At 38.3% G+C, this 26,936-nt stretch overlaps 1 protein-coding gene across 4 annotated transcripts in view; it reads right to left on the bottom strand.

The window, feature by feature from the left end:
* The window catches only part of COL14A1 (collagen type XIV alpha 1 chain), a 111,152-nt gene that overhangs the window by 45,999 nt on the left and 38,217 nt on the right, over positions 1-26,936 (bottom strand). For all 4 annotated transcript variants that reach the window (XM_057368034.1, XM_057368025.1, XM_057368041.1 and 1 more), the window contains exons 11-24: positions 26,154-26,283; positions 22,338-22,483; positions 20,890-21,019; positions 17,585-17,724; positions 15,846-15,972; positions 14,973-15,112; positions 11,829-11,961; positions 10,631-10,702; positions 9,783-9,934; positions 5,899-6,028; positions 4,759-4,881; positions 3,293-3,442; positions 2,531-2,647; positions 642-788 (exon numbers count right to left, since the gene is read on the bottom strand). In XM_057368034.1, the coding sequence (XP_057224017.1) occupies positions 642-788; positions 2,531-2,647; positions 3,293-3,442; positions 4,759-4,881; positions 5,899-6,028; positions 9,783-9,934; positions 10,631-10,702; positions 11,829-11,961; positions 14,973-15,112; positions 15,846-15,972; positions 17,585-17,724; positions 20,890-21,019; positions 22,338-22,483; positions 26,154-26,283 (1,837 nt within the window). The remainder of the gene's footprint in view (positions 1-641; positions 789-2,530; positions 2,648-3,292; positions 3,443-4,758; positions 4,882-5,898; positions 6,029-9,782; positions 9,935-10,630; positions 10,703-11,828; positions 11,962-14,972; positions 15,113-15,845; positions 15,973-17,584; positions 17,725-20,889; positions 21,020-22,337; positions 22,484-26,153; positions 26,284-26,936) is intronic.

Here is a 26,936-nt window from a genome sequence, read left to right as displayed (position 1 = left end):
GCAATATGGTATGAAAAGACAGGGAACACTGCGATTGGAAGTGGGCCCAAAGAAAGGTAAATATTCATTTTAGTAGTGCCATGCTTTATTTTGAAGTATTTTGAACTCATGATAGCAGAATCTCGCCTTCATAAACCGCTGTCAGGTATGTTTTTTTTCTGCCTTGTGTTACTAAGAATAACAATAAAAAAGTCTGGTTGGTAGGTTTGTTTTAAAATAAATAAACTGGGTTTCAAGGTTCCATTTAACTGCAAATGATTCAAACACTGGTTAATTTTACTAAATAACAAGAGCTACAGGACACAGAACTTTCTCTGTTTGCTTCATTTTTCTTTGTTTTTTTCCCCTGAAGTCACAGATATTCTGAGTATCCTCAGCGGAACTTTTTTATAAAGAAAGCTAAGCCATCCTCCCCACTTCATTCCCATTAACAAGTCCAGTAGAGTTGTTGAATGTGATTCAACAATTAATTCACATCAGTGGTGTAAGAATCCTGCATCTCTGTGGAGGAGTCACAATGCAGCTGAAAAATTCAAAGATCAGCTAAACTGTGTAGGAACAGCATACATGGGCAAAGGGCAGAACATGAGAAGCAATGGAGYTTCATGGCTGCTGGCTGAACTCTGCTCTGTTTTACTCACACGTTGTCTCCACGATGCTYACAGCAGGACCCTCGAGCTCCTGAAGCTGTGTGTGAACGCTGATTTTGTATTTGGTTCCAGGTAACAGCTCAAAGAAACAATGTCTAGGCGTCCCTCCACCAAGATTTACTTCCTGCTTCTTTCCATCTGGAATTACAAAAGAAACCATACGATTTTTTTTTTTTTTACTGTTTTATTCAATAATGTAATTTAAATCATAAATAAGAAGGGTACATGACAGCACATGAAGGGTAAGGGGCTGACATGAGTGAATAAACTACATGTTGCCTTGCTTTTGGAAATAAACTACATGTTGCCTTGCCTCTGTGCAGAGGCCTCTGTAACATTTCAATCTTCATACTAAATAGGAGCTGAGGAATGTGTTAAACATCTTCAGGAAAAGAAGACTGATTTTGCCCCATGCACTGAAGGTAATAAAAATCACTAACACTCTCGTGAATGGGCTTTGGATCTGGGCCTAAATTATCAGAGTCTAACAAGGAATTATGTATGTTGCATTATGTATTCTATGGCATCCTTCGTCTGTGCCTCTGGTTCACAGCATCTGTAATGTGCATGGTAATCGTGAAAGAGACTGAAGTAGATATTGTAGATGGTTAAGGAATAGCATTTAGCGGGTTCCAAAAATGATTCTGCTAAATTCTGAATTGGAAAATATGTTTACACTCGAAAAAGTCCAGGTACTGGGTAAGGAATGTTTTTCTCTTATTAAGTGTTACACCAGTATAAAAATAATTGATCACTGCCTGAACCAGACACCCAATCTGACAATCAAATCTCTTCATGATGGATATTAATAAGCAACATTTGTTCACACTCTAGGTTGTTCTACTCACATTTAGGTGCTTTCAGCTCAGCTAAAACAATTCTGGCACTTCTACATGAAGAAAGTAGAATGTTGGCTAGGTCCCATATGAGAGGGATGTCTGTGGTGTCTTGTGTGAGCCAAGACCTCTGCTATCTGAATAGCTTGTCTGTATCCCAGGGCTTCAAATAAACCTTATCACCATCCCCTTGCCATTCCACAGAAAGGTCATTATCTTTTTTGCCACAAGATCAGTATTATTGCTCATGATACCTTTAACATAGCCCATTAAACGTTATTAACTGCCCTTCTCTGAAGTTATTCTTTCTCTCCAGTTTTAATTTGTCTCCAGTCAGAAGACCACTGATGTCTACCTGGGATAAGAGAGTTGGTCTGCACAAACAGTGGCTTCTCCAAAATGTCTTCTGGCTACACCTGAGAATCAGTGAGGCTGAAGAGGCTGTAATTTACCCTCTATATAGGCAGAGCTAAAAAAGTCAATTCACCTTGTGTGACTGCCTAAAACTGTGTCATGTTTATCCATATGAGTAATATTTTTTCATATTTATTATATTGCTACCATAAGCTATAATAAAGACTCCACAGAATTAAAAAAAATATATATATAAACTAGACATTGTTCTGATTGTGTGGGCATYGTCTGGATTCATTCAGAGTTTTCCTACCCTTCTGCCCTCTTCTCCTGTCTATCCCAATCCCACAGAGGTACAGCTGGTGGTCTATTTACAGACTTTGATATATTCAGTTCGTTTTCATCCATCTGCTGCTCCTTGCACCAGTGAAAAGCTCACGTAACCACCTCTCTTGTGCTGACAGATGGAAGTCCCTTACATAAAAAAACACAAATTATCAACTTGTGTTTGACATGAAAGGCCAGGAATGCTACTTCCATTCTGMAATCTCCAGTGTGTACACAACTCTCTTCTGTCCATCATTTCCAGTATCTCAGGAGTCGTCTTCAGGTCTAGGTGAACACAATTTCTATGCAATTCAATTCTCTGGGCTGGGCTGTAGCTGCATTTTGAATTATTTAGTAACTTACCCACGAGTGACTCTATAACGACCCTGTATGCAGTAGCGTGTCTGTGGAGCTGCCACTGAGCACACAGACTGGTCATGCGGACTTGGTAGGAATCCAAATTTGTCACACCCAGATATACTGAAAATTAAATACAAAAAAAATAGCTTTACACCTCTAATAGGACATATAAGAAAAAATTACACAATAATTACAGTGAAACTAAGAGTCAATTCATTTTTAACAAATAATTTCCATAGCCACTTAAAAAAAATCAAGAAAATATAAAGCAGAATTTAAAAAAAAAGTGAACTTTTGAAACAAAACTTTAGAACTGTAGGCAATTTACCTAAGAATAAATAATGAACACTGTTAAAAAATTTCAGTTATTACAAATAATTATAAAAGCATAGTAACAGCTGTATTTCTGTCAAAATCCAATTTAAAATTGAGGTTTAGCTATATAAAGAACAAATAATCTTATATATGGAGCTAGAATAGACACTAGATAAACTTTTCATGAAGGAAATTTACATTTACTAGTAGGCAAATATATTTTTGGCTCATAAATAATATCTGCTTTATGATTCCTGTCTTGCTAACRTCCAGCAGATCACTTTAAAGTCTGGTGTAGCCTCATAGAAAGGGAAACTTTCATTTCAGAAGCAGACTTTGCACAAACTAAGAAAGTTTTCCACATGAAAATGTATTCAAGGAGCTGCAGAAAGCCATAGCTGTAAGGAAAACCAGCCTGTAGAGATGTGAACAGCATGAAATCATTCTTACAGGTTTTGGCTACGCCTGTTAGGGCATCACTGAAGCCTGTTGAGTATGAAGCAAATACTTTAACACTGTATTCCGTTCCACTGAGGAGATTTAGAATGAGAATGGTATTGATATCATCCCCCACAAAGGTCTCCAGTGCAGGACCAGGAGCTGCAAAAAATGAAATAAATTAGAAAATCATTTGCTCATCCACTGCATTAGACAAAATTATGTGTGTTCCTAAAGTTACTGGTTTTTTTTTTTTCCTTTTTTTTTTTTTTTTTACCATACACAAATACAAAGACATTCTCCTCAATCCTTGCATGGATAGGAGACACAGCACACTTGGGAAATTCAGCAGTGGGATTCATTAAGGCAGAGCTAGACATTGGCATCTGTTAAGACCCTTTTGTTCTGCTTCAGTGACTTACTACTGCTCTATATAGGCAGCCAAAAATCTCCCCAGTTTGACTGTGAGCCAGGACCAACAGGGGGGACAGCAGATGCCAGCCAGCACTGCAGTCCTCAGGGCTTCTTATACAACAGCATCATTTAATATTGTGTAAAAATGATAATGAAAATAGAAAAGAATGAAATTTTCCCAAATCAGAACAGCAAACAGCTCCTTCATCACCTCCCCTGGTTGTTCTGGACACACTTCAGACACCAGGCAGCAGTGTTGTCTCTGGACAGTATTTAAGTGCCATAAAGGCCATAYATTCGTGATTTGCTGTCAATAGAGGACCCTGTTTTTCTAAAGAAATTTGAAGGAGTTKGGATGCCTTGTGTAGCTGGAATGTACCGGTGGGCAAAGGATGCAGTGAATGAAATGCCAAGTGTCTAAGAAAAAAAACCTCATATTGTGAGGGGAAGGAGGTTGAAGAATAGAATAGAGAGGAACAGGAAGAAAACAAAGGTATTCTCTGAAACAATCATGGCAAAATGACATAAAAATAGACTGAAAAAGCTGGGATTAAGCAGCCTTAGGATGGGAAGTCTAAGGGGAAATCCACTGCTGCCTACACCTACTCCATGCAGGTGATAGAGAAGGTAAGAGACAGAATGCCTCCTGAGGCAAACAGGAAAATGTAGAAGAAAAAATAGACAATTTTTGCAACATGGGAATATATATATTAGCAAAGACACTTCCAATGACAGTGGTCAAAAACTGGAAGAGATGCTTAGAGCAGTTTAAAAATATCCTTCCTCAGAGATATTATAAACATGACTGGCTAGGGTCCAGTGAAAACTCTTCCAAGCTGGCYCTGTTTCGTTCAGGGAGTTGGACCAGATGATCTCCAGAGTTCCTCCCCAATCTGCATCATTCTGTGACTATGAAACATTAATATTCCAAAATGAGACACCAAAGTTTAATCACACTGTCAAGGCTGTAACTGTAACTGAGAGATCCAAGAACCAAATAGACCAAAAGATGATGTCAAGGCACTGCTCAGTCAGAACCAYAAAAAATCCGTTCAAAAACTCACTGTTGACAGGTTTGTAGACAACTCTGTAACCCATTGTTGCTGATGGTGGCGCATCCCAGCTGATTCGTAGYCTGTTGTACCACTCATCTGAGACACGTAAGTTCCTGGGAGCAGACAGGGGCACTAAAAGGAAACCAAACTGGGCTTGTACAAGTTTATCTCATACAAGCTTATACAGAAAAATCTACATATGCAAATAAAAAGAGAGTGGTACCCAGCACTCTCAGATTTACAGGTAAAATTACTGGGATGAAACCCTTAATCAAACTCATCCTTTGTATTACTCAGTGGATTAAATACAAACTTTGATCGACAAGCAATGAATTTTTAAATTTATTCCAAACATTATCCCTACTTTTTTTTTTTTTTTTTAAATCTTATTTCCTAAAAAGGTAAGATAAGTTAGAGATAATTATTCTTTCAATCCAAGTACACTAAAGATTTTAATATAAAAATCATGCTCTTTTGAACACTTAATCCTGTAGAATGGAAACAAAGGAATTATTTACAAGTGATTTAAGCATCTGCATAAATAACACTTCAATTTAGACAGAAATTATGTAAATTAGGAGAATAATTCATTACAATTATACTATCATGACTGCAAGTGAACAATGAAATGGTTTTGTACAATCTACAGTAGAGAGGAAGTTTAAGCTACAGCTGAGTAATCTTTTGGTACTTGGTCAGAGCTCTAGAGATAATGCAATCACTTTCATAAAAAGTTCAGCAGCATTTCTAATGACCCTTAGAAAGTAATGATCTCACACAAAAGAAAATCTAACAGTACAATGGTTGGTCTGATACCATCTCAGCAGGCTTTGTTTACTTTATTTTCTGTATTAGTTGGCTTGCCCTTGGTGGGCTAGTTATCAAGGATTTACCAGCTTTATTACTGAACAAGTTTCTGCAAACTCATATTTATTTGAATAAAAAATACAGCTTGTCAGTTAGGAGAAACCMATTGTTTATAAATCAATCAACTGAGATTAATCTAAAATTCAAGTCACACAAGTCATGCAAAAATAAGCCCACATTTATACTAAAATACACYCCTACAGCCAAGGAAAAAAAGGCCACAATAGTAAGCTTTTATTCATGCATATCCTGGCAAAAGACAGGCGGAAAGTTTGTACTTACAAGTTTTGCCAGGAGCTGAGACACTGACTCCTTCCCCMTCAGAATAGATGGGGGTTACGGTAACTTTGTATTCTGTATCAGACAGCAGAGGGTGAAGTAGAAGAGTGTTTTGTCTGCCAGGCACCATTACCTGGAGGGTCAGAAAATGCAGAAACAATCAGGCTTAAGGACTAGAGCCAAACTACTTTATTTTGCATAGTCTCTGGCACCACATTCCACTGGCATTGCTGTATAGCTTGCACTTTCAAGTTTGATGCTCTACAGTAAAATAAAATCACTGCATTTTCCACACTTTTAACAGATCTACTGGTATACCAAAACAAAATGAAGGAAATGGGCCTATGGGATAATCTGTTTTATATTTAACCTTGGAGACACTGCAGCTCCATAAACCACTGGTACTGTTTGGATTGTGAATATTTAAACTATTTTACTGTACAGACAAAAGATATCCTCTCATTGTATTTATTCTAGATGTTTCTAGATTTTCTGAAGCTTGTTAACGAAGTTTGATTGTTTTGTTCTTTGGAGATAAAAAATCCTCTTTCCCTGGGAGGAAGGAAAATCAATTTATGAGATCAGGAAGCACTGAACTGAGCAAGCAGGAATAAAACATGTTTGTCTTGCCTGCATCTAGTCTGGAGACAGGCAAATGAAAGCAGCCATTTAGGAGAGGAAGTAGGATAACATCCCACAAGTACCAGAGGATCCCAAACTGCCATGAAACATGGGAGTCCAACCTGGAAACCTGGCAGTAGAGCAGCTGGAGAAATTGCTCCAAACAACAGTTTTTGGTTCTAGGGTACTTTTCAGCCCACTGAATTAAGCACAGTGGAAGGTTTCCCTAAGCTGCAGTTCTAACACTCTTCAATAGGTTTTTGTGTTTTAGCCAGAGSCTCAAAAATCAGTATCACAACAGTGCTGGTAGGAGTGCCAAGTAAAGCCTTGCAATCGCTACCTTGGCAGTAAAATTTTAATCTYAGAGAGCCTCCAAAGCCTGAATGGGAGCCACTTACAGCACATGGTGTGGGCATGGTAAGAAACAGAAACGAGTGCAATGCTGCCTGTGCAGAGAACTGTGCTCTGAAGTGATGCTGTTGGAAGCAAATCCCAATGTCCATCGTCATATTCTGGACATTCCCTGACCCATGTCAATTGTGCAAATCTATCACCTGAGCCAGAAACTKCACATATTTGGCAAGAAGTTGAGAGAAGCAAAAGCCCTTTAAACTCACTGGGAAAAATCAGAAATTAAGTCTATAAAAGTGTTTTGTTGTTTCAAAGAAGACTGATGCATGTGATGATGCCAAAATTCTGAAGCGTGCACTCAAGAAAGGTCTCACCAGTATTAACACTCCAAGATAAATCCCAACTACTTCTACTTTTGGCAAGTGATACAAAGAAGGAAATTYATCTGGTGCACTCAGGTGTTGAGACTTGTCAAAGTGCTTCACTCTTTGATCACAACTGGACTTAAACCATTAATAAATGTTCATGAAAGATTTCTATGATGTCCCTCTTCCATACACATATACTCACAACACAAAAGCTAGGTTTCTGAAAAAAATCCAACYAGTTTTTKGGCTTTTTTAGAATAGGGKATGCAAGCATTGAGAGCTCTCTCCYCTCCTCATGTGCMTAATCTTCTACAGACCAATACAGTTTTCAGCAGTGAGAAACATTCTTGGCTTTAAAGAACAGAAGAAATGTGATCTTTCCAGTATGTCCAGCACACCCAGGAATATACATGCAATTTAGAGCTTGACCCTTCTGTATTCTATTACATTTTCTAGTCCCTGATTTTCAGCCAATTGCATCAAGAATTATAAAGCTTATTAATATTTTWATGTAAAGGGAGGAGTAACTGAAACTTATATCACTGAAATCAGAGCCAAAAACCTTCAGCATTCACCACCGTCACGCTATAGCACATGTAAGCCCAAATTCAACAAAACTTTTGGGTTCTGCTTAAAAAATGTACTTAAGCATATAAATACTCCACTAAAATTGAACATCTGTGTTGGTTTATTGACATCTGCTGTGTACCTCTCAGGTGCTKGAAGCCACATGATAAAATACATTCCTTCCATTAAAATGTGCTTAATTCTAAGTATAATCTTACATAATTCATTTTTCAACAAAGTATTTATACACATGATTAATTTTAAAGATGAAACATGGTTAATCTGTTTGCTGAATTGTGACCAAAGATAATAAGGCTTGAGAGTGTATTTAAAATTAAATATTTTATGGAAATATACCGGCCAAGATACTGACCTAATCATACCGTTTTATAACTTTCTTTAATGGGCTTTAGAGTCACCTCTAATAGCCTTCTGATAGCCACGATTTTAAGACCTTCCTACAATTTTAATTTCATTTTAAAGTACTAGTCATTGAAAACTACAACAGAATGACATTTATACCATCCGGATATACCAGACCATTATACCAACTCTGAACTACAGAGTTGAAACAGTAAATCTGGGATCTGAATTTCAGAAAATTTGGGTTATTCTCAGAAGAACAGTGCAATTTGTGMCATTATGCTGTACAAGTTTTCCACTGTATTATATACTATACTAACATACAATTGAAATAAGTTCATGAAGAATGCTTCCTAGTCCGAAAGGACATCACAAAACTGAAAATTCATTTTCAGGTTATAGTTGAAAGAGATGGTTAAAAAGTAAGTTTCCAGCAGGGTCTCATAAAAGATGAATGAAATTAAAATGGAAAAAGACAGATTCATATTTTCCTAAAAAAAATATATTCAACTCCTTTTAATATTTTTAATTGAAATATTCTGATCCATTTTTCAGGATAAAAATATCAGCTGCTGGACATCGAAAACAATAACCCATATTTTTGCTGTAACTGTCCTATGAAAAGAAGTGAGTCAAGTGGCAAACACACAGGGAAAGTTATAGGGAATATTTTTGCATTCTGAGCTATTTACTAAGGATATAACTTCAAAATATACAATTTAATCTTATAAATGTACCTACACGGAGGCATCCCAAAATTGTGTAACAGATTATGTGGAAACCAAGTGCTGCAAAACTAAGTTTTCCTCAATTTAAAAATACTTAAAAAAAAAAAGGCACTTGGCCTCATTGAATTCTAAAAATAATTCAAAAACTGTGAAATCTTAAAATAATGGAGCTTGGGCTTGTTTTTTGTGTTTGTTTTGGTTTGTTTGCTGTATGCTCAAAAGAGTGCAAGAAGTACTCTTCATTCTTTCAAATATTTTCCAAAATGTTGATGACCAGAAATCTTTCTATGTAGGACAACTATGTTTGATTATCACATTGTATTGAAAAATTAGCAAATATTCTGAGGCACTTAGATTAAAAAGTGCTGTCCTTATTTYGACATGTGCACAGGTTCATGTGAAGTATGAATACTCTGCATTTGAACTTCAATTACATTGCTTTAGCACAACATGAGACACTTACAGAAGGAGTAAAATTGCTGAGGAAAAATAAAAAATAGCTTAAAACTGTCTTGTACAAATATTTAAGTGTCATTAAAATACACTCTCGGGATAGAAAAATGCCTAGGAGTAAAAAATAAAATTAAAAATATAAAAATTTAAATGCCAACTTGGATGAATTTTAAAAATACAGGAAAAAGAGGGCAGCCAGTTCATCTTTTAACTGTGAGTTCATCACAGATCTGTGACTGGGCCTTGATCTCACATTTGGCTGCTGTTCCCTGCAGTGCAGCAGGTGCTGTACAATAGAACTTCGGAATTCAAGCTCACAGTAATATCAAACTCACAGAGCTTTTACTAATTGCAGCAAAACTGTCATTTAAGAAGACGTCACGTCCTAGCAATGATTAAACAAGCTAATGAAGCCAATTCCAAAAGCCATACTGACCATTTTCACTGCTTCCTCAGCACGGCCGCCTTCTGCAGTGAGATAGGTCACTCTGAACTGCTGAGCACTGTAGTCAGAAATGTCCCACGTCACCCTCAGACTTGAGGTTGTTTCATCATCTATAACAAGGTTTCTGACTCCTGTTCGAAAAACTAAATCCAGAAATATTTAATTAATATTTTCTCAATTCTATTTTTATATTTAACAGGGTTTTTATATTGTGCTGACTATCACCAAGAAGCTGCGAGCTCTACTGAATTCATGGTGGGTCTGAAGATCCATAGGGGGGAAAAACCATTACACATTTGGGCTTGACAACATAAAAGCTGTAAGCACTTTTAAAGTGACAGTTATCCTCTACTTCCATTAACATACATTATCCCATCTGGTTTGTTTATCTTTCTCGGTTTACAGAGCTTTAAAATAATCCAAGATAGAATTCTATAGAAGAGAAACAATCCAGAAGCGTTGCTCCTTAAAAGTCAATTGTCTAATTACAGGGAAGAGGAAAAGAACACTCAGAACTAAACAAAATTCTGTAGAGGTTCCAAGCTCATTTTTATAAAGGGAGAGAAATTCTAGGTGAATTTCCCAAATTAGTCTCTGCACTCCTAAGCAATACCACTGTTCTCATTCAGAGTCCTGACCCTGTGTAAGGGGCTGGTTGGTCACACACAGAAGGGGGTGGAAAGCAGGACAGCGTGACCCTTTCAGCAGTGATGTCCCTTCCCTGTAGGGTCATCAGCTCCTCAGCAGCACCACAGCTCTGCCCCCAGCCCAGGGCTGCCTGGGGGCATCCTCAGTGCTTTGCACTCAGCATCTGAGCTGCTGGCGTTTGCTCTGCTTACCTGCGGTGGCGGGCTCTGAGGTTGTGGCACTGGTGGTTGTCACYGTGGTGGGTACTGTGGTAGCACTGGCAGCTGGAAAACAGAACTCAGATCACTCACAGCTCAACCAGACAGGGAAATCACAGTGGTTTTCTTGTATTTCTAACTGTGACAATGAAACTATGTGCTCACACATACAAGTATCCCACACACTTCAGACATTTCAGAGACTACAAGAGAATTAATTATTCATGTTTACTTTAGGCACAAATATATGCGGGATTAGCACTTAGATCCACAGATAAGATATAAACTGAATAATTAAGAATGCATATACTCTCACAGATTGCTGGCTGAGCTATGCACAATAGACTTCCACTTTGACCATTTGTTAAGGTTGTCAGATTAATTACATTTAAAGCTTTTTAACTGTGTTTTACTTCTGTTCAAGTAGAAMACAGAAAGTATGCTCAGCAACACTGGATAATGTCAGCATCATTTGGATGGATAGGGGCTACTTGTCTTAACAGAAGGTTTAGAATTAAGCCTCAGTTAAATTACTTATAAACAAATAATTTTTTGAATTTATATGTAAGAAATATAGTTGTTTACKCATTCAAGTCATGATCCATAAAAASAGAATAGAGCAATCTTTGTGAAACACAGGCCACTGTTTCAATGATAAACTTTGTTATAAAATAAGTGGACATGATTATCAAGTTTTATCTTTGTTACTTCCATGTCAGAGTCACAGGATTCCCATGCAAGATTTTTAGACCATAATTTCAGCCAAGAGTGAATTCACCACTAGTGAGTATAAGTTATATAAATAAGAAAAGGATATATTGAAAATGCCAAACATCTTAAATGAATTATTTACTTTAAAACATTTAACACACATCCCTTCCAAAATCTGATATATCTTCTCATAAGGAACCTTGCTCAAAGACTAAATATTAAAATGTAGSATGGAAGAAAATCTACCCAGATCCAAAGGTTATTAATACCATAGMTCAGACAGTGAGCCAAACCACCATTTTGATTCAATGCCATCGAYCACATAATATTAAATAAGAAAAGCAAAAAATAGTCAGCAAAACCATCACGTTCTTCAATATTATAGCTACCCAAGGATGAACTATGTCTTATACATAAGATATATGCATCAAATTTAAATCACTTAAACATTTTTTAAAAATTACAGTCAAGTTTCTCTTACATGTCGCTCCAAGAACAGCAACAACTTCGCTTTCACTTTCATCATCAAAAACTGCCAGCAGAGAAACTTCATATTCAGTGTCAGGCAACARACCCTCTATAACATGACTGTCTGCATCTCCATTTATGACAACCTAAATTGCACAGCAAGATTAAACAGTATCAGTTCTGCATCTGATTAATTTATATCAATTGACTGAAATGAAAGAAGGAAAATCGATTCTCCTTTAAAATAAATGAAATCTGCATTCAGATCTGCCCCAAAATTTATTAATTCCACGGAGTACATCTGGAAAAAACACTTCAGAACATTTTAAATATATGGTATCATGCTTTCACCCACAACTAATTAATTGTTAAAGCTGACCATATGGTTTTTTGTTTTTTTTAAAAAAAAATCACTACAATTCAAAACATTTATCAATAAAGAAGACATAACAAAACAGATTAACTTTCATTCATATTTCTACCATTCAAACACTGCTATGACAAATGTATTCAGTATCTCCCCTGCCTTACAGAAGGCTGTTTCTATACARCCATAATCCCAGTTATGGTTCCACACTCCCGAATGCAATTTGAAAGAACACTTCAAAGAACTTCAGTCTTGAGGATCAGGAGATGTGCTGGTGATTAGTTTGCTATATGGTGTGAAGTTTTAAATAGTAAWTTTCCTTATTTCTACCTGTGAGAGCAGCAGAAGAGTCACACATGTAATGTGAACTGTAAGCAGGTTTCATTTCAGATTTTTGGGTGTTTCATTCATTTTATTGGAAGGGATAACCAGATGGGGAGGAGCTGGGAAGAAAGGGATAATAAAACAGAAGGTAGARGAGCCTGAGCAGTAATTCAGGTGAAATAAGCTGACCAGTTTTGGGAATACTTTCCAGGTTACACAGGCAGACACTACAATAAAACAACCCTCCTCTAGGTTAACACTGACTGGTTTTTAGAGGTGTTCACTGGATGCACAACATCAAAATTAGATTATAATAGAAACCAAACAACAGATATGTCCTGTGTAGAATCTGCCACAGAAGAGGTTAGCAGCAACAGGGAATCACACTTCATTCTTTTAACTACCACAGGAGATTTCCTGAGTTGGTCCTGGGAAAAAGGGACCCGTAACACAATCACAGACTTTCTGAACTCAGATACAGAAAACAAAAGCAGAAAGAAATGAATTGAGGCCATGCCTTATATAATTATSAAGTTATGAATCAGGCATCCCATGCTGCACACTTTCTGGCACAGATTTTCTTGGGAAAATTTCAGGAACAAGCTTTGAGTGAATTTAGCTGTATACTACATAGATACATGAAATGCCTTCCTTTTCAAATCCTCACTGCCTGTAGCTGTGTGTCTAATCATTATAAAATATCTGTGCATAATTACTGTCTCACAAGTAACTTTGGCACACTTTCTGAAGCATCACTTCCATCGCCCTCCCCTCCCTTCTACTGTAGCCTACAAAAAACAAAACAAAGTGCTGAACTTCCAAGAGGRAAGGACAAATAACAGCAACCACACACGAGCACCAGCAGTGTGCATTCTCTACTGTAACCTAGGGATAAAAGGTCACTCTTACATTTATTCTGGCATTTTAGTGCCAGTAGCCAACTGGGTGAAGGGACATGAGAGGTGTGTAATTAACCACCATCCCTGACCCCACTCAGCTAATTGGCAAGTTGGGTCTTGGGAGAAAGACAGAGGGAGTGCATGTCCTTTGTCTGCATGACTGATCCCTTAGCTGGGAAAGAAGCTTAAAGAGGCAACAGCCTGGAGGGATTGTGCTATCCCGGGCCTGACCCCATTAGAGAGGTCATGCAARGAGAACAAGAAAGCAGCTTGGGCATTTTTAATATTTCAACATTCTAAAATATTAGAGCCTCCAGCAGTTCTTAGAGAACACAGTGAACAAGTAGAACCTTAACAGTTTAAATATTTCTTGATGATTTATTCTCACACTGAAAGAGTACAGATACCTCAAATCTCACTTTAAAAGTCACACAAAAGCTTTCACTGGCAGCTACTCACTGGAACTTAAATAGAAACAAGTCAGTTCATCTACTGCAGAAGAAAGTGTCAATGGCCTGTGTCCACTCGCTCATCTGCCAACTCCTTCTCTTCCCTGCTCACTCCTATAATTTCTCTCTTTCTTGCATGACTACCTCTCACTAGGTGAAAGGGAGGAAAAGAATCAGGCTAAGCTAAATTTACAGAAAAAATGGCACATAACCTAAGCTAAAATGACTGCTTTCTGCCCAAATGAATGACAAAACTATGCATGGAACCTAGGGCCAGGTGGGAAATGTCATCTTTCCCCCTGAGTTCTGTAACCAGATAAACAGCTTGCAGATGTGGCCTCTCTACACAGTGCTGATGCCAAGAGAGCAAGATGTTTCAAAATCACCAAAGACTGAGAAATACAAAAGAAGCCAAAATAATGAGTTAATAAAGAAATAAATAGAAAGAGGAAATGAGACTATGAAAAGTTGGGAAAAGGAGAAAAAATGTCTGTCTTTTTCTACTTGGAAAAAGAAAATTAGAAAGGAAAAGCTAAAGGGATGAAAAAGAATTTAAAATTTCAGACTGATGGAAAGGGTACTGTGGACAAGATGTGCAAATGTTTGATGCAAAACAGCATGGGGGGGGGGGAAGAGAAAGAACCATAAAGAGGATTAAATGAACAATCTAATAAATTTACTATGTGTAAACTTTTGTATGTTACATAACTAAGGCTTCAGAGGTAATTTCATTGTGGCCAGCTCATTAGCCAAATTTGGAGTTTTATATGAGAATATCACTGCTCTGGTTCAGCTACCATCATCATCATCATCTTCCCATCAAAGTGAAGAACATGAACCTCTAAAAGTGAAGTGGCACCAAACAACARTGCCAGTTCTACAGCTGTTGGCACATTACAGATTAGATTGATTAACATAAAATACTTCTTCTTTCCTCACTTCCTCTTCAAAACAAAACTGTAATATTGGTTTAATTTTTKATTAGAGAGCTTTGCAGTGGGGCAGATTTTTCTGTAAGTCAATTGACCATATTTAATTTGCAGAAGTTGCAGCATAAGTGCCCTCAGAATGTAATTATCTATTCCTTTTCACCCCCTCAGAATGTCAAGGCAATTTACCTCCTCAGATTCTCCCCCATCCAAAGGAATCCAYGCCAATCTGTAAAAAGCAATATCTGATGAGGTGGGCTTCCAGCTGACCCTGAGACTGTCTGTTGATGCTTCATCAATTTCCAAATGCTGGGGAGCTGGAACTCTTTCTGGAAAATATTACACAAAAAAAAATTGAGAGTAAATTATCCCCTGAGCTTTCCATAGATGGCAACATTAGACACACACCATTTTACTAGAAATTGTTAAAAGTGTATAACATGGAAATAGACAACCAAGGCACTTCAGAATTCTTTGCCCACTTATTTGTACTTATGGAAGTATTTCTGTAGTTCCAGGATGGGAATTGACTCATTTTTCTAACTGGACAGGCCTCCTTGACCTCTTTCCACTGAAGGAGCTGCATGCAACCCTAAGTCCATCTTCTCTGTTCAGAGCTCTGTGCACTATAACTCTGTAGGATTTTTTAAAAAAGTTTTACAGGAATTTTGAAYGTCTTATGTATTCTCCTTTTGATGTTGTTCCTCTGTATGTATATACAATTCTAGCCCCCAGTGCCTGGATAGTTCACTGGYTAAATGTCTGAGTCAAAACTCATCTCACTTCATCTGAAGACACAAATGCCATCACACTGGATAATGCTTCAGAGAGCCGTGGAGAAGTTTTCGTGATGTGAAGAGATTACTCATGTGAGTAAGGAGGTAATTGGCCCCACAGYAAGGGAGCAAAGAGGCCAAAAACATCAATGAAAAGAACAGAAAGCATTCCATRTATCTGAATTCACAGCCAGAGACATTTGCTGTAAAAAATCTTACTTTCCAGTAACTCGAGAGAGTATAGAATTTCTTCCTGGAAAGCCTTCAGAAGTTCAGCAGAACTTACTTGTGGTAAAGCTGCCAGTAAGGGGTTCAGACTGTCCTTCATCATACTGGGAGAAAATAGCAACAGTGTACTCTGTGAGGGGTGCCAGGCTTTTCAGAGCATGGGTTGAGACACGACCAACTTCCACCTAGAGAAAGCACCATTTGCAGCAGATATTGACCATAGAATAGAAATTATCAGGGTCTGAAATTCTTCTGGGTAATGATACAGAAAGTCATGCAATTCGTAGAGAAATTCAGTGAAACTATGAACAAATATAAACTCAGGTCCATAAAAGCCGACAAAATCAGTTAAAATAGACAAACTRCAACAGAGGAGAATTTTGAACTTATGGCAAACCATGGAAAAGGAGAATTCAGCTTTAGTAAGCCCAACTGTCCAGCTAACATCAGCACTGCACGTTCAGGAGCCCAGAAGGGGAAGGAGCTTTTTGGGCTCTTAAATCCAACCCCTTATCAGGGAGAATCACTGCATAAACGCTTATGTTTAACATTTGTCAAGAGACAGAGGAGAGTTTCGTCTGGTCTCTCTCCAGGCTGCAGTTAARGGACTTTGCCAGGCACATAAAACTCAAAGCTGTATAAACAGTTTATCAGTYCAACCATTCAGTGTCACGTTAGCTCAGCACCGCAGGGAAAACGTGACCAGAGCAGAGCAAACAAAAACACAACACCTGTTCTGTGACAGACATAAAGGAAAAGTGAACTGAACATTCACTCACATTACAAAGTATACTACCACGAGCCTGAGATGCTCAAATGGCACTGTGATCAGGCATGTTATCTATATTAAGGATAATCAACACAAAGAGGTCAAATGATTTGTAACTTAAATTTTAAGGGACCTAGTAGAAASCAAAGAAACAAAACATTACACAGGTATGCTCCCTTCTAAAGCTGGGAACAGTTTCTTCAGGTTCAATTCAAATATTCCACTTTATACAGATGAAAGGCCAGATATTCCCAGAAGAAACATAATTACAGATAACTACCATTAAAGACTTGGTTTTTTTTGAGGGCTGAGTTATCCATGACAACTTATTTCCTGTGGGATCTGTACTGTTTTAATAATCAAACCCACTTACTGCAACTATTTTTTAAAAATTTCTATTTAAAAAAAAATCTGTATTAGTATTTCTGTATGAATCATTCCATCCATTTTTTATTCTATCACCTGCTAAAAGGTGTTATAAAGCACCCTTAGTAACGAGGTATAACTAAATATTGCATATTATTAAATACAAGAGTCTRAGTTAGAACATCTTGGTATGGGCTTAGCATTCTGTTCAAGCCAAATCCTTTTTCTAGGAAGAGACTTTTCAATACATAATTAAAGCCATAAATGTTGAGAAAATGTGGCAAAGCCTTCGGATAGTCTTTCTGAATGAGCCTGAGTCCATGAATGGGATACATCAAAACTCTCATTATCTGAACTGCATCAAGAATAAATATTTCTGTACTGTACACTGAGTCAAGATCTGGCTCCTAGCAAACCACTGTTGCCTGGAGCTGTTTCCTTCAGTTTACGTGCCCCAGCAATGAYTGTTCAGAGCTGTCCCGTACACACATGTGCATCCAATAATGAGCAAACTCTTATTTACACCAAGTTTCAGAATYCTCTCGCAAATCTTTTGCTACAGCTTGCAAAGTAGCTTTAGTTTATAAACAATACCGTAGTAGTTACAGAAATTTGGAGAGGTTTGAGCTTAAGTAAGGGGAAACATGCTGCTAATAATTTACCTCATTGGTTTCTGTTCCATCTGTTTTAACGTACATGATGCGATAGCCGTTTACATTTTTGGAAGCAGGATCCCATGTCAGCTTAGCGCTATTGTGTCCAACATCAGAAAATTTCAAGTTTGCTGGTGGACTTAGAGGCACTTGAAAAGAAAAGAGAGAAAACCATGCAAGTGATCCCAGGTTTTAGCTGYGAAAATTTTCATGTTTTAAAAATAAATAGTATCTTTTCCATTCAAAACTTTGTATCACCAATATTTTTATTYGAAGATCTGCATCAATGGAGCTACAAAATTACTTAATGTCAGGTAAAAGGGCTTAGCTCTTTACTGAAACAGAACTTACAGATTTACTAAATGCATCTCAACTGATACTGAAAAAGGAATTAATTATGATATTGCTCATTGCAGATATCAAAGCAAGATCTAGCCTACACAATATTTGCAATAAATTTCTGTTTGTATGTGTGAATTAATTTAAACCAGCTAGATCTTTATCCTACATACACTTGGTTTTCATGTGCATCCCAGTAAAAATACTTCATGACAGTAGAATTTTGGCAAAAATCTTTCTGAATCCTAAAAGACCCTGACATAAGGGTAAATTTATCCAAAAAGCATAACTAGCTTAGAAGCCCTCCAAAGATGCCATTTTTTAACCTCTGCCCAACMTTTCTGTTAGGAATCCTAAGCTGTTTCCCAACAACAGCCCCAGTTAAAGCCATATTTTTATATATTCTATATATTCTTGACTGTCATGAGCTGAAGGAAAATGAGGTCATACAAGAGACAGTCTCAGGTTGCATCCACTTTTCTGTCACACCACAGAAAGCAATTTGTGCTGTCTGTTACTCTCAGCAGTAGATTCTATATTAGTCCAACATCTGCTACTTTCCTCTGAATTATAAAACCTTTCCCTATCCATCCTGCTGTCACACACACACTCCTCACCAGTCCACGTGGACAGATAAATATCAGCACTTCAGAAGCTGCTTCCCTCACATGGGAAAAAGCAAATATTTTAAAGGCCTCATATATTATGTGAGAACTTTAGCCAGGCCATTTATCGATCCAGAATCTGCAACCAGCTTGGGAACAGTGAAGTCAACTTGGCTCTGAGAAGAGAGAYGACGAGAACACGTTGGAGCTGTAGTAGATGGGTTTGCCACACATTCTGGCATTCAACATTTTCCTCTGAGTCTAGTGAAGGGAGGATCACGTGCTGGCTTTCCTTTCTACTTTCTGTCAGTTGTGGAATGCACTTCATTCCACCATCCAGGTCATACAAATGCATCAGTCTCAGCTCTTTCCTTCTGGAACCAACCTCCTGACAGCATCGCTCTCACCGAGACAGGCAGTCCTGGTGCCAGACTTATGTGATATTTACAGCGAGCCTTGGATGAATCCCGGCCCCAAAATGAAACTACACCCTAGAATGAGCTTGCTGATCATCTCTGTTTGGCACAGGGAAGGTTTTGCTACAGTAACCAAGATCAWAAAATGCACAGAATATTATTTACTGAACACAGGTTATCAGATACCTCCTCCTAATACTACAGCAAACTAGTCAGATCACTCTTCAGGCAGATATATRCTCCAGAAAGAAAGTATTAGGTAGCCTATTCATTAATTGTAAGCCAGAAATAATCACACTAAAAGAAAAAAAAAGAAAAAGAAAAAAGAAACTTAAAGCAGATTCTGAGCAGGTCAGACATTACTGTTGGACACTGACAATAGGAAATAGGCATGATCACCGGGAGCTTTCTTCCTCCCAGATTGCCCCAATGCCTAAATCATTAAAGCCTGCTAGCAAAGGGCTTATCTGAATAGTTGTATATGACAGAATCAATCTTCTTTCATATTACAGTCTTAAAGACCAGAGGTAGCTGCATTGTGTCATCCGAAAAATAAATGAAAGYTAGGGTTTCTTTTTTATTCTGGTCCAGTAGCAAGCAGTAGTGATGATGGGCTGACTAACATATGTTACAAGTTTCTGTGATCAGACAGTGGTCATGAAACCTCATCTTGTTCCAATGTGTCTGGAATTTGCATGTGATCTTCCATTCAATGTGTTAGCCAAAGCTGTGCACTCTCCAGGAGTGAATTCATMTGGAATGAAGTGAATTGAAGCTGGCACAGTCATAAACTACATAAACTACTGTTTAGAAGGAATGAAAATCTGATACTGGCCAGATACTGACCAAAGGCCAGGGTAGTGAATATGGGCACGGGGGACTGTGCAAGATGAGGAGTGAGGCATAAAGAGACAAAGAAAGGGAGGCAGGGAGGGAGGGAGGGATAAAGAGCCAAAGATTTCATTCTCTTTGTTGGGAATCTTCCACACTCACTTCCAGYCGACAAACATGGCCAGGTTGCACTAGCTCACTATTGGAACTCGTCTGTCTACAACTGTCCTCTAGAGAAGACCCAGCAAACACCTTTCCTAGAGCTCCTTCCACTCTTGCTGACCTTACAAGGAATTGCTCTGGGCTTTCTCTCTCCTAGCATTCTCATGCCTGAATTTCTCTCAGTTATTAAATGTAACTCACTTTCACCCTGCCCGGGTTACTCATGCCAGGAGCACAAAACAAGAGGATGCACTCACTCCCCTGCTGGGAGCARTAAAGATGGCACTGAATGCAGTCCCAGAAATGTCCCAGAAGCACAATGGCTTATTTTCAATTCCTTTTTCTTCCAAATGCTGAGGCTATTTAGAGAGCTGACACAGAGTCTGTGTACAGCTTGCTGAGGACAGAATTTCRCTGGCAAAGTTCTTGCTGCTTATTAAAAACACACCATCTATCATGAGTGCACAGGCACTTTCCAGCCCTTCCTTTACCAGATGTTGGACTGCAGGGGCTGGACAGAAATCTTCTCTTTGATTCTTTTCTGTCTGTCCTACTGCTGAGCCAGAGGTATGACTTTCTCCATCTGAGCAGGCTSACACACACACACACCTGGTTTTCTAGCTAGAGGAGGCTAAACAGAGCAGCAKCAATTTAGTTCTTTGTGGTGACCTTCATTCACTTCCAGCAAGTTCAGAAAACTGTCAATAATTTCTCCAAGATAACAGGGGCATCCGCAGTACCACTACCAAAAGAGAGACAGGTTCACAGTCCTGTTGCAAAAACACACTGTGTGTACAAATCCTCAGCCTCTGTAAATTAAGTATTCACAGTGAGAATCTTAAGTACTGTAAAGAACTTGCCCAGTTGTTCAAATCAGATAATCAGTTGCCTGCTCTAGTATGCACAAAGACCATTCTGAAGTTTTTTAACACTGCAGTGAACATCAATTCATGCTACCTACATGTAGTTTCTTGTCCTGTGAGGGGATCACTCGCTTCTTCTCCAAACATGGCATAAACTGTGACTGTATATTCTGTATTTGGCAACAGTCCATCCAGTTCAAGATCTGTTGAAGTCTCCCCAATTTTTATCTAAAAACACCATGAATAAAAAAAGACATTATTTCTGAATTAGCTCATAATAAGGAATAAACACTTGAAATYAATATATGATCAAATGTTCTGCTGAGCATTTGTCTGACACTGTTTTGTCAGTGCAGTGCTTTGCTGAAGATTTTGGGATTTTGCAAATCCCAAATTAAAAAGATCAAAACTTTCAAAAAGCCAAAACTCAACACACAGGTAAGAAGTCTTTAAAAGTGACTAGTCACATCAGCAATRACAAAATATTCCTCTCCAGAATCAGCAGCTACTGAGACCTTTTCCTGTCTAAATTTTGTTATTCCCATTCCTATCTACACTTTGGTTCATCTTCAGTCATAGATCTGAAGATCAGATGGACTCATTGGCGGAGTTGATTTCTATGCACACCGAGGCTCAGATTTGTTGCTGTTTGTATCATCGTCCTTCTCTACCTATTCACAGAGAGCCACATTAACATGGATTGTATTTATTTCTTTGGGGTAAAGCTTGGTTGTCAGGGAGGCCCCATTTTTGACAGAATTATGTGCTCACAGCCACTTTTTTAGCAGAGAGCACAAGTCTGTGCTGGCTTTCTGTAGCTTCATGCCCTCTCCACAAGTTCACATGCCCCTGCATGCTTTAGAGTGTTCTTGCTTGAATGCAGATGTTGTACATAACCTTAACTATACATATAGAAACTTGACATAAAAAACTTTTAAATCCTAGACCAGAAGTTCCATTGGAACTATGCAGCAATTTGGTTTTACTTTGTTAGTGACAGAAGACTAGACTTTACCTTGTCCCACCTTCTTTTCCTTTTAAAGAATGTCTCCTAAAATCACTTTTGATGAAAGATATTTTTTTAAAATTTAAAAATAAAGGTTGAACAGAACTAAAAGAAAACCAATGAAGGTTTTCATTCAGACCTACAAATTTTACTTACATTTAAAGGCCCTGATGAAAACAAAGGCTAAACTTCACATTCTTCTAGTAGCACACATAGGAGATATTTTAGTTTTACTTTATTTTTTCTTCAAATGTTAGTTCTATATGATGACACAATGACACAGTATCTCCTTATATAAAATTCAAAAATAGTCACTTAAATTGAGTTGAAGTTGTTGCATTTTTATGACAATGGAATAAAAATACCCAACTGTCTCTCACACTTTATTCATAGCCTGCGACACATAGAGTACTTAATGAAGTCATGGAAAGAAACCCCAAGCATTTGTTGATCACGGATGTTAAAGGACATGTACTGGTTTGTTCTTTAAAAGACTGATTTTTTTAGTAACTGCTATTCAAATAAGGCACAATACATCACCTCCTTCTCATCTGCTGCCAGTCCTTCTGTGAGGGGAGCATACAGGATCATGTAGCCTGTGGCCCCCGCCACTCCGCTCCACCTGACCCTCATGCTGCTCTGGGACACATCGTAGAGCTGCAGATCCGATGCCATCGGCAAAGCCACTACAGGGGAACAGGAGAGGCACCTCAGCTGTCTCAYTTGAACAACCAGCTATTATTCAAACACTTCATTTTACCCCAGGAAACACAAAGGAAAGTAGCTATCCCCAAGCATGGAAGTGCTGTCTGTATCCTACAAATAAGATTTAATTAGTGCATAAAAGAAGTCAGAATCAGAGAAACAAGGAAATGCTGACCCAAACCCACTCTAATGCCAGGGCACATTTATGCCTCACAAAGCATTTAAGCACAGCTGCTGTTAGGAACCAGCAGAAGTTTTAAGGGATGGCTTTTCCTGGGAATAGTTCCCAAGTCAGAGTGTGGGTGTGACAGCCACAAGGTACAACACCCTGGAAAAACTCTGGATGAGCACACATCACACATCAAAATACTTTGGCTGCAAACTGTCTCCTGTTTAAGGCCTGGACTGTCCAAACTGGCTTCTCTTTAGGTTTCCACTTCCAGGTTACCCCATCTACCCTTCCTAACCTTTTACAATCTACTTCCATCCTATCCTTGTTCTTGTATTAAGTTGTATTCCCATGAATTCTCATCATTCTTCTGATTTATAGGGAGAAACCACCCATGAACATTTTCAAATGGACATCAGTGTCCTTGCTCAGAGCTCCACTCACATCTCTGCCACCTACAGCAGGAAACTACATGTTGACATATCCTGAAGGCACTTRGTGCCACATTGTCTCATTCAAACTGTCCCAGGGTCACAGAGAGAGTATCCATCACCCATTCTTCTTGTTTTGATTCTAAAAAAATCAAAAATCTAAATCTAAAAATAGGAAATCTAAAAAGTAGGAAGAGAATCCTCTCASTCTAACTTACAACTTCCATTTTAACTCTCAACAGGAACTGGTAGCTACTCTGGCAATATATATAAAAATTGACAAAGAGGTGACTGGAAATAAAATGTGKTGTTTTCTACTGGAATTTTCAGCCAAAGAGCTCAGAATCTCAAATGTAAACATCTAGCAGATAATGCTGGTTTGTATCTTGGACAGTTACCAGTCTATCTTAACATTCAGGTAACACAGGGATAAATTAAACCAACTAAAACTATCTGGAATAAACCAGGTGAAAATATATTTTTAGCAAATTAAAATGTGAATTAATTTCATAKTTATTCCAAGTTAGAAGTGACTATTAAATCACAAAACTTTCTACTTATCTGTACATTATGCATGTATCTGTTTAGATTTCGCACACATATAAACTACTTTCACTGTTCTCCATAAACAAATGCAATTGGTGACTATTTTAATCTGTCAGTATCTCACCCACAGGCAGGAATGTAAACTACCATTTTCCATAACTCTCCATTAGAATAATAATTAAAAAAACAACTTTAAAATTGTGGTATTTTTAGCATGTGTAGGTATTAACACTGGCACATGTCAGACTATTACTTCCAACACACTATCAAAGACAGCTGTATAAAATGCTTGATGCTGCATGRCCTTGGGGTGTGATCTGATCAGATCTCTGAAAGCCAGCAGGGCTGGGCTCTGTCAGAACTTGACRGGGTGACTTCAAAGGAATACCAGGTGAGATAAAAAACAATCCTGGCTCACTATGTGACCATTCTCTCAGCCTCAATAAATTAAACAGGTCCTAACACTGTCTCATGGGGTATACCATGGCAGGAGATGACATTTTGAGAGACTGAGACCAAAACAAAAGTCTGAAATAATTTTATGTGATTCTATTTTGTCTTCAGATTAGGAGGATTAGCACTGACATGCAATCAAAGAACTGAGGACCAAAGGCACCTCTTGAGATCATCAGTCTAAATCCCTTCCCTGTTCAGTTCAGGATCAGCTAAAGAAGGTTTCTCACAACCTTGTCCAGTTGGGATTGAAATATCTCCAGAGATGCAGATTTCACAACTACTSTGGTCAACTTATTCCAGTGTTTGACCACCATTACAATACACCATGCCTACTTCTGTTCAAATTGGATTTAATGGGGTTTTAATTTGTGCCYGTTGGCTCTTGTCCTGTTAATAAGCACCTCTGAGAACAGGCTCACTCCTCCTCTACATTTCCTTACATCAGGGACTTTGACACATTGACAAGATCACCTAAGCCTTCTCTTCTCAGGCTGAACAGTCCAGCTCAGACTCTTCTCTTATAAAAGATGAGCCAAGCCCTCAATCACATTTACAGCCTTCCACTGARGTCACTGCAGTGAGTCCACATCTCTTGTGCTGGGGGAACTCAGCACAAGATCAGGCACCAGGTGTGGCCTCATCAGTCCTGAGCAGAGGGCAAGAATCAGCTCCTGAACCTGCTGGCAATCATTTTCTAATGCAGCCCAGGAGGCTCTTGGCCTTTCCTGTGACAAGGGTGCTCTGGTGGCTCACAGTCAGTTTATTTATCATGACACCCAGGTCTGTCTGTGCAGAGCTGCTTTCCAGCTGTCTGCCCTCAGTGTACAGTGACACATAGGGTTGTTGCTCCCCAGGGGCAGGACCTTGCCTTTGCTGAAATAAATTTGTTTTCCTCATCACATCGCTGGCCAGATTCAGCTCCAAATTGGCCTTGGCTTTCCTACACCTACCCCTGCAAGATTAGAGAGCAGATCTATACTTCTCCTGGGTCATCTGCCTCTCACACACTTCCTTTTTATGTCTGAGTTCCATGCCAGCCTCCAGTCAGCTGATTACCAGCTTGTCAGTAGGGACCTTTCCTGAGCTTGCAGGATGTGATCTTTGGCTGTCGAGCCATATTATCACTTCATATTCCTCCCAGCACATATTTGAAGACACTGAAGGCTGCTGTCCTGAAATCCAGAGTCATGGTCTGTTTTTTGAGCTCCTCCCTCTTCTTGGAATCCTGAAGTCCACCATGGTCACTTGGTCACTACAGCCAAGGCTACCTGAGACTTCAGTACCGTCCTTCGCTATCAGTTCATCCTTGTCTCTAAGCATGAGCTACAGCAGAGCACCTTCTCTTGCTGGYTCCTTGATCACTTGGGTCAGGAAGTTGTCAAAGTACTGCAGAAACCTTACAGATGGTTTGAGCCCTGCTGTGCAATTCTTTCCTCAGTATCAGCTGTTGATATATCACATTTGGACTTCCTGTGTCTTAGTCTGAACTATAAAATTACTGTTTCCTTCCATTCCTAGTATCTGTCATATTTACTAAAAAAATAACTGCACTTTKTATATAAATACATAAAACTGTAAATTTATTAAGTTTCACTGTATCCCAAGCCATCATTTTACAGGCAGAAAATAATTGAGAAAGAAACTTACAGAAGTTACTTTGAAATGTTTGCCACTGGTATTGCAGCAGATTTCTGGTCCCACCTAATCCTCCACTCATGAGATCATCTTCAGCTACAAACCTAGTTTATAAAGCTTGGCTCCATACCCAAAGCACAGGAATGTTCTAATTTAGAGTTCAATACAACTAACTTCAAAGTTCAGCCCAGAGATAAAGAATTTTCTCAGTGTTTWAATACCCACAGAGCATTTGGACTTAGGAGCTTAGCCCAGAATTAATTCAAACAAAATTTTRTTTAAGACAAAAGCAATAAAAGAAGGTAAATTGAAAAAGACTCCCTTCTGTATTTATTTATCACAAAGACTAATGCTTACACATGTTGATTAAATGCAGATGCTCAAATCTGCAGCAAAGATGCTGAGGATACTCACGTGTGGTTTCCGTTCCACGGAGGCCCTCGCTGGCAGTGTTGGAGTAGATTGCAAACACAGCTATCTGGTACTCTGTCAAAGACATCAGGTTTTTCAGAACTGCTGTTGACACACTTCCATCCACCACAACCTGTTTAAAAGAAAATTTAACTAAATATGCATAAAGCAAATGAACTATATAACCATCAAATCAACCAATCCCTCTTTCAGGCGATTTTTACACTCTATTAAAATTCAGTTCAGGCTGCATTCATATACAGTGAAATGTCTGAAAAAAACCAGCAACCATACACACAGTCAAAATGTTTATCTGATATAAGTAGCCATTTAGAACAAAGGAATAGCTTAGCTAAACAAAATGTGTGGGATACAGCTGGAGAGTGTGTAAGTGGCACTTTGTGATATAATATCATGATAAATATTCCTTTAGTACTACATATATACACACACACTACTTCAAAATTACATCAATACATGTCCATTCTAAGCAAGTTTCTGCAACAAAAGGATACAAAATATAACCTTAGTTAAATCCTTTCCATTAAATTTGATAAGTTGTCAGCTGAAGTCAAAAGCTTGTTCCACTGCATTTTTTTCCCATCTCCAAAATGTTGAAGTCTATTCAAATAAACAACTCTCTCCAAATTTTCAATGACCACTTGCAGATGTCCCAAAGTATACACCCGTATTATCTTCCTTTTATGAATGACTTTTTCTTTGAATTGAAATCTGGCTTACCATCAACTCCTATCTCCCCTGTTCTCATAAACAGAATGGTGCCAG

Source organism: Malurus melanocephalus, unplaced genomic scaffold (genome assembly GCF_030028575.1).
Source record: "Malurus melanocephalus ecotype Western Australia unplaced genomic scaffold, MMel_1.1 scaffold_3, whole genome shotgun sequence".
In the NCBI taxonomy this organism is placed as follows: Eukaryota; Metazoa; Chordata; class Aves; order Passeriformes; family Maluridae; genus Malurus; species Malurus melanocephalus.
Note: the sequence above shows the minus strand (reverse complement) of the source record. Positions and strands in the feature narration are given on the sequence as shown.